This window comes from Oxyura jamaicensis, chromosome 2 (assembly GCF_011077185.1).
Source record: "Oxyura jamaicensis isolate SHBP4307 breed ruddy duck chromosome 2, BPBGC_Ojam_1.0, whole genome shotgun sequence".
Taxonomy (NCBI): domain Eukaryota; kingdom Metazoa; phylum Chordata; class Aves; order Anseriformes; family Anatidae; genus Oxyura; species Oxyura jamaicensis.
In genome coordinates, this window is record NC_048894.1 from 90,492,666 (window position 1) to 90,501,173 (window position 8,508).

The 8,508-nt window shown below is 49.0% G+C and overlaps 1 protein-coding gene across 1 annotated transcript in view; it reads right to left on the bottom strand.

Annotated features, from left to right (window-relative positions):
* Positions 1 to 7,823, bottom strand: part of LOC118162005 (band 4.1-like protein 4B) — a 51,250-nt gene extending 43,427 nt beyond the window's left edge. The window contains exon 1 of the mRNA XM_035317878.1: positions 7,341 to 7,823. Within this exon, the coding sequence (XP_035173769.1) occupies positions 7,341 to 7,640 (300 nt within the window). The 5' untranslated portion in view covers positions 7,641 to 7,823. The remainder of the gene's footprint in view (positions 1 to 7,340) is intronic.
* Between the last annotated feature and the right edge of the window lie 685 nt (positions 7,824 to 8,508).

Below are 8,508 nucleotides of genomic sequence, written 5' to 3' on the forward strand. Positions count from 1 at the left end.
TCCAGGGTTCCTTAACAAGACAGTAAAGGAAAGTCAAGTCTGAATAGATCAAAAGCGTAAGCAGCCAAGATAAATTAACTCAGTATTTTTCATGCTTCATAGATGGTGTCCGAATCTGGCCTTTCAAGAAATATTTCAAAATCAGCTCATCATAACGCAGGTAATGGTCCAGGACATAGTTATATTGATACATAGAAATAAATGGAAATAGCACATCGAATGAACAGCAGATGGTTACTCTGAACACTTCATTAGCTTCCAAGCTTTTATTTCTAAAGCCGAAAGAAAAAAGAGCATTTGCCATAGCCTGCATTGAAAAACATCCCTAAAAACTACTGTTTCTCATGTAACGTACAACACTAACCCAGCAACGCTATGCACAGTTAACAGTTGTTGACTTCATCGTTCTCGCATAAATAAAAAGTTACTTATGCTTCTCCTTACATTTTACTTTGAGAAGCATCTATGAATTCAGCTACAAATACTTTCACCTTTCTTCTGTTGACCTCCTTCCCCCACCATATGACTTTTTGCATTCATTTTTGTAACCTACTAAGCAGCCATGCCTTTTTTTTTCCCCTACCTTAAGTGAGGAGGTTTAACCTTTGAATCAACTGTTTCACTGATCGCTACCGGTGTTCCTCTAATGTCTGCTCCGCAGATGTGAGTGCTCAGGACCATTGCCCACCCACAGCATCCATACACTGACAGGGTACTTGGCTGGTTGGGCTGGCTGAATAAATAAGCTGCTGAGCCAGCCACAGACCTTCAGACCCCTTTCAACAGCGGCAGAAATGTATTTTTGTGGGGAAGACCAGGACAGAAGAGTTTTAGATTTCTGACAACTGAGGAGAGCCTCAGAATGATGCGAACAGTCAGGAGGAAACAGGACACAGAACGATGTTTAAGCACTCAAACAGAAGGAAGCCAGCCTCTAATGTGGGCTCTGTTACATCCCTCCCAGAAGAGATGCTCCATGGTTAATGTTCACAGCTTCTGTAGCTGCTGCTGGGATGCAAACAAAACTGCTGTTACAGACTGGGAAATTGGGAGAATGTGGGGGGAACAAAGTATGTTCTTATTAGGAAGGAAATCCAGTGAGTATCACGCTAGTAACATGGATGATACCCACAGATGAAGTATAGAGAATTGCTCAGTGAGGAGCCTGTTAAGGAGAAGGGTGGGTGGAAATGGTTGGGAATTCAAGAAGAAAAACTCTGAACAGAAAATGGACCTATGCTTAGAGGAGAGGCACTAAACAAAAACCGATTGTTTTTGTTTTTTTTTTTTAAAAAAAAAAGATTTACATACGGGCTTGCAAGTAGAAGCACACAGAAGCACATGAGGAACAAAAGCATGGACAGAAAAGCAGTGGTAGAGAGATGGTCCCCCAGTTAATATCTGTCCCATCTGTCTTTTGTTTTCTGTACTGCCCAGAAACAATTTTCCTTTCAATGTCCTGGCCCCTGAACAGCTTCTCCTTGTGGACTCTTACCTTTCTGCTTCCCAGAACATAAAATTGCTCCCATTCAAACCCATTAAGCTCATGAGAGAAAACACTACAGCTTTTATTGTGTAGGTTTTCTTTCTCACAGCTGAAGAGTTGCTGCTTCTTGGCCATATCCAGAACAACCTCATTCTCATTTTCACTCTGCATCACGTATTTAATTGTCAACTTTATACTTCTCTCTCAAGCTCTAACTCTGATCTTCAACCATTCTGAGCCTGTTTTTTCCTGTACTACATCCTGCAAATGAGTTCTCTGCTTACTCCTTTGTATGGCCTGCACTTCCAAAGTCACTTTGCTCCTATTTCCTCCCTCGTAGGGACTTTTTACATGCCCAGACTTTTTTCTCCTTTTCAGCACCACTACTAAGAGCTCGAAGCTACAGGTTCACTACCTGGCAATCTGGTCAAGAACACAAATGCAGGGAAAAAAAACATTAGATGTAAGCTATTTGCAAATAAACATCTATTTTCTAACTGTTCTGAAAGTTACCTTCTTATTGACCTTCTTTATTCAGATCCACAGTGGCCTTCAGAGTCTCCCCAGTGAATGAAGCCCAGTGCAAACAGCTGCCACTATAAGGCATTTATGTGTTAATCAGCAAGAGGTCCAGCCACACTAACATTTTACACAACTTTCCTAAGCATAGCTGTGTTCTGATCTGTTGTAAAAGGACTTCCAAAATAATGCATGAAACAACCAAGACTCCTCTCAAAGTCTCTCCTCTTCAAAAGGAAATTCTCCATCTCAGAACTGGTACCAGGTACTCATCCTTCTGTCCTTGCAGCACACGACTCATCACTGAGCTTCTCTCACTGGCTGTCAGCTTTCGCGTTACAACAGCGATCCTGTTCTCTTATCTGTGTTGCATTGAAGAATGGTATTAGCTCCCATAAATAACTAATGGCACTCACAAACAATATTTATTTAACATACGTCAAAACAAAGCACTGCTCCTCGCATCCCCGTTTTACTACACATTGCTGAAATGTATGTTATCTGCTGGAGATTTACTGAGGCTGTTTGGTGAACTTGCCAAGGGCCTCAAATTCCCTCCTCTCTCTCAAGAACTGAACACATCATGCATTTCTGAGGCATTACTGCAGTCACACGTGTACACCACATTTCTGGGGCTGCACATGTCCCTGACTTTTAGTATGTAATCCTACTATGAATGTTTTCCACACACCGAGTATACACAGTGAGACGTCAAAGTATATGGTATGTGCACAAGGTAATTAAAGGCTACTGCCAGAAGACAACACGTCAAGCTCTGGCTACAGTTACTTGATCGGAGCTTTAATGTAATGAAAAGGTGTTTCAGCGTGAGTGACAGAAGGAAGATACCCAGCCACTTCTAAAAACCAAGCTTGATCAGTTTACAGAGGGGATTACAGGAGCTGGTGCCCACAATGGTCCACGAAAACGAGAAGACCTTTCCAGTCCTGCAAATATGCTTTCAACATTTTCCAGCAAGCACTCTAATTTTAAGTTGTTGAAAGGTACCTTCAGCATAAAGAAGTATATCATCATCTTTGCAAATGAAAAAAGCTTTAGAGAATTAATAAAAAAAAAAGTGTTCCCCACTTGATATAAAATATATATTTGGGTGGTGGATAAATCCTCAGTTAGGAGACTCCAGAGAATGTCTTGAATCTAAGTGTCTAGGGCTTTTATTCCTGAAATGTCATTGGGAAATAGCATATGATATAAAAGACAGATCAAGTCGTACCCTTCTCCAACACTTACCACTGTTTCCGAGTCAAATATACTGACCATTAATTGTAAGATTTAGATGATTACTCAGAAGTTAATTTAACATTTATTTTTGATCTACGCATAGAGGCCAGCTAACAGATTTTGTTATGTTTGTTAGTCCAACTAGAGAAGGCTAAAACGCATAGAAGATTACAGAGATTTAAAAAGGCTATTGGAAAACATTTACTATCCCTATCGTGAAGTGTTTCCATAGCAGCCGAAACAATTACTAAAACAGATACACCAAAAGGAAAGCAAAGAAATAATACAAAAGCTATCCATCTGAAAACAAGTCAGAGATTTGAAGAGTTACATTTAACTTGTTCATTAACTTAATCATTAAACATCACCTACTTTTTAATACATCACACAGACCTTTGCAACAACATCCACAGCAGCACAGAAATTTATTACGGCAAGGACATTGTTAGAAAGGAGTATTTATGACAGCACTTTGACTGCTGTGGCTTCATGTCGCAGAAAATGTAAAGTTTCCTAGATCTGCTTTGCAGGATGGGGATTTCTACAGTAGAGCAAGCTTATCATTTGTTCCCTCTTTTACCCCACTTAATTAAGCAAAACCAAGAACACACTATGAGTTCAGTCCCCTTCTCCCCCAGATATTATCATGGAGTACTGTTTTCAGCAGCAGTAAAAAGAGAACATCAATTCCTGCTACTCTGGACAATCTCACTGAAGAGTCACCTTTCATAGCCTCCCTTTAAGCTTTCACAAGATGCACTGAATTAAAAACAGAAGCTCAATTTTTAGAAATGCCAACATCCACGTCTTAAAGTCATCACAAATTTGGGATTTTTTTGGCCTCACCTTAGAGTCATCTATGAACTTTTCCATTTAGTTATTAACTAGTAGGCATCATCATCACCGTATAAATGCCAATGCTCCTTCCCCGTATTTTTTATATAAGAATATAGTGCCGTCTACAACCTGTTCTTCTTTCATTGAAGTCATGAGTCCTCGAGCAAAACAGGGGAAGGATTGTGTTAGCAGCAGGGAGCAAGTGGCCTTCCATCTCCCACAGCCGAGTTACAAGATCTAAACAAACAGCAGCCTCCTGTAGAAATGAACATGCAACGAGAAATACCAAGTATGTTCTCGGTGGTGAAAAGAAGGACACTGATGCCTGTGTGAGTTTCTAAAGTAAGCACCTTTCTCTTTGCATGAGTCCTGGTAACTGGATTTCGGATGCGCAGCCGTGCGGTGTCAGGCCAACAAGAAGTAATGGTGCCCTTCATACCGCACCCACAGGCAATCACCCCACAGCAACAGCACGAGCAAGCTGCCGCTCACGTCCATACGGCAGAGCAGCCTCAAAAGCATCTCAGATCCAACACAGGGCCCAGAGGAGCTGTGGGATTTAAAAAGCCACCCAGTGCTTTATTCTGATTAGGGAGAATACTTTCAAAGCACACTAGTTTTGCCTTAAGAGTGACCAAAAAGCCACTGCTGTTAAGCAATCCTTGAAATTTCGCGTGAGAAGCCGAGTACAGGAACTATTGTGCAGGGTTAGCCACGGAACAACTTCATGTTTACATTTGTATGGGAAGAGCTGGGGAGGAAGCCAGCTCGGGAATGGCAGAGAACACCCACAAGTGAAAGCACACAGCATCTTAGGAGGGCAGGGTACCAGATGGAGCAGTTCGAGGGCAGGGGAGGCCCTGTGCATGAGCAGTGAAAAAGAGCAAAGTGCAGATATACCACAAGGAAGTGGGAGTGGAAATGCAGGTAAACAAGAAAGGCGACTCCAGCCACAATGCTCCTGTGCAGCCCACAGAAGAATGAGCTAAGGAAGGACTCGCAGGTGGCAGCAGATGTCTGCTTCTGTTTATACCAGGAGCAGCCACGAGCTCGCCAGCTGTACAGCTCCTAATGCAGGTGGCATAGATGTGAATGTTAACCCCAAAGACAGTACCAGCCTACCCAGGGACGGGTTGTTTTCCCAGCAATGCCGCCAGCCCCCCCCCACAGGTGCCAGAGCAGAACCTGATACATCTAGCCAGGACAAAAGTCCCAGCGTTTTAGCTTTGCTTGAATACAAAACAGAAACAACTGAACTCCTCCCTGCAAACCCAGCTACATTTTCAAGCAGTCATGTGTGGTGTCATTCCTCCATACAAACACACAGACCCTGCAGTCTTTTTAAGGTCTAACAAACCTTTAAATTAATTCCTACAAAGTTTCAGATAGCAACCTAAGAAGTGTTAGTTACAAAAGTATCACATCCTAGTATCAGCGTGTGCCTTTTACGGCTGGAAAGGCAACCAGGGTGTAGCGTTAACAGGTAGTAGAGCACATTTCACAGATGCCAGGATCTACTGAAATAAGCGCTTGCGAGCAGCAGCACAGTGAAGTCCTCAGCAATTATCCACATACTTGACTTCTCGGGTAAGCGGTCTCCATGATGATGAAGAAACCACACTCGCCCCCTTTCCAAAAAAATTGAGCTGAAACAGAGAGAAACAACCATGCACTTTTTTTTTCCCATGCTCAATTTCATAGGAAAGACACTATCCAGCTCGTTCAGCTTAACCAGTACTGTACCACAGCTTCTGCGTATTACAGCACGCTCTGCTTCAGGCCCTAATCCCATAACAACTAGTGCTTCAAAGCTCAGGGAAACGTTACTGATCAACTTCTATAAATGGTGCAACGCCTCTTTCTGTTTTCCTGACTGTCAGTGTGGGTGTTACTTTCTATGAAAGAAAGGGAAGAAGCAGGAGGAACAGATATATAATTCAACAGAGCTGTTTTCAATCCTCAAGGCACTGCTAGTTGTTTTGCACCCCAGAGTCCTCCACCAGGCTAGGATTTTTGGATAAAACAACTTCTTCCCCTGTCTCTGGATAAAGAGCCACAACCACCAAGTGTGCACCTTGCTCCAACCTCACTGACAGCTGGGACTTAGTGTGGACATCACAAATCAAGCAAGCAGTCTGTGTCTCCTGTACTGGACCAAGCAGATGCCTCCACCTGTGTTCAGTACTCAAGGACCACCATTACCTCATTTTCTGTGGTTTCAAACTAACAGGCTGCCTTGAACAGGCTCTGTAGCAATAGCTGAATCCTGACAAATCAGGGCGACTATAACCTTACATGAAGTATTTACTGAGCTTATCTACATAGACTTCTATAAGTATATCCTCAGCATGCTGATAACATTCAAGTCCTTTCTAAAAAAGGCTTGTGCTGAGATGTTAAAAGGACTACAGCATGTCGCGAAGGAGATGAGAAGAGGGGAAAGACATGGGCATTTCCAGTATCTGGAAGCGTGTGATGTGGTCTGCAAGGGAAGGAGGGCTGAGACTGTGGCAAGTATCTCTAGGTGGCTCTATTCGCATGCTCCCCCGTTCACTTGTAAGAGTGTTACTCCATCTCTTCGGTTTCTTTTAAGCAGAAAGCATCGGGTCGCTGAATTCCGCAGTTCAGTTAAATCACACCAACACACCCAGCACGAAAGGCACCTCACACAACTCAAGAGGTGCTCCGAAATGAGTCTCCCACGCTGGCGGAGATAAAAAAGCAGCGTGCGACTGATCAGGTGCTTACAGTTATTCGCAACTTCTCCCACCTGCTCCTGCAGCCCAACCTTTAAGGGCTGGCAACCTTTAGCTGGAAGCGAAGTTTGTTTTTCCGGTAGGACCGACTCACGCCCTCCTGCCATGGGAACACCGCTTGTCAGGAGGCAGGGCAAGGGGCAGCCGAGCGGAGGACAGCTTTGCGAGCTGCGGGCACGACGGTGGGGACAAAACCCACCCGGGCGCCTGTCGCATGCCCCGCAGCAAACCGGGGAGCAGCCGGGGGGAGCCCGAAAGGCCTTGGGGGGCGGGGGGGGGGTGCTCCTAGAGGCCGCAGCAGCATCCCCGTGGGGCTGAGACACTGGGGGGGGGGGGGACCCCCGGACCCCCCCCCGGGGGGGGGGGGGGGTGCCCCGCCCCTGGCGCCAGGTGCAGGGGACCGGGAACGGGGGCAGGGGCTGGGCTCGGCCGGGAAGGAGGCGTGGGGCCGTGGGGGCTGCGGAGGGGCACGGAGGGGCGCCGGGGGTCGCGCTACTCACCGGCAGCTCCACGCTGACCTCGGTGCCGTCCAGCAGCAGGACGCGGCACTGCAGCACCGGCTTGCTGCCGCCGGCGGCGGGGATGTGCACGGGGGCTCCGGCGCCGTGCGAGACCCCCCCGGGGTGCGGCGACGAGGGAAAGCCTCCGGAGCCCACGGCGGCGGCGGCGGCTCCTCGCAGCCCCCCGTCCCGCTCGTCCCCCTCGCCGCCGAGCCCCCCGCGGCCGGCTCCGCGGCCGGCCCCTCGCCCGTAGCGCTGCATCGAGCGGCGGCCAAAGGTCCTGCGCAGGAACCGCAGCATCCTGGGGGCGCCCTGCCCGGCCGCTCACACCCCCGTGCCCGCAGCCCGGCGCCCGGCCCCGCGGCGCCTCCCTCGCACAGCGACGCAGCAGCGCCGCCCGCCGGGAGCACCGAGCCGGGAGCCCGCTCCGCCCTCTGCAGCGCCGCCCGGGCACGGCTCGGCTCGGCACGGCACGGTTCGGTGCTCCTCCTCCTCCTGCTGCTGCCGGGGCGGGCGGACGGGAGCCGCGGGCAGGGGGAGCCGCTGAGGCGGGCGGCGAGAGGCCACCTGTGGCGGCGGGGAAGGGGAGGGGGCCGCCCGCCGCCGCTGTCCCGCCTCAGCCCGAGCCCCGCCGTGAGGGGAGCCGAGCCGAGCCGCCGCTCGCCCGGCAACTGCCCCGCCGCGGCCGTTGGGACGCTGGGGCGGCGCCTGCGCGGTGGCTGCCCCTCGCCGCCGCCCCTGAGGGGAGGGAAGGGGACCGGGCAGCGGCGGCGGGGCGGGGGCGCCCCCGGCTCACCTGCGGCTGCCCCGGGGCGCTGAGGGGACCGAGGCTTGGCAGTGTTGGCTGACAGCTCCTCCTGCTGCTGCAGCCCTTTTTGTGTTCCTTCCGTACACGGGAGGACGTCGTGGAGGGTCCGACCGGGCACTCCTGGCACCCAGCTGCGAGAAAAGCAGGGAAAGTTCCTGGTCTCTGGCTGCTGATGTGCCCAGTCCACAATAGACACAATAAACTCCCTTCCCTTCCCTTCATTTTCAGCTGGGCAAGCCCTAAGCTGGTGTGGTTTGCCGTCCCTCCTCAGAGCGACTGCTGCTCGCTCGCTTTCCAATGAGAGACACAAGCAGAAACTTGTGGATCCTTCTCTGGTCGTTGGCCGTGCTGTAGTTACGT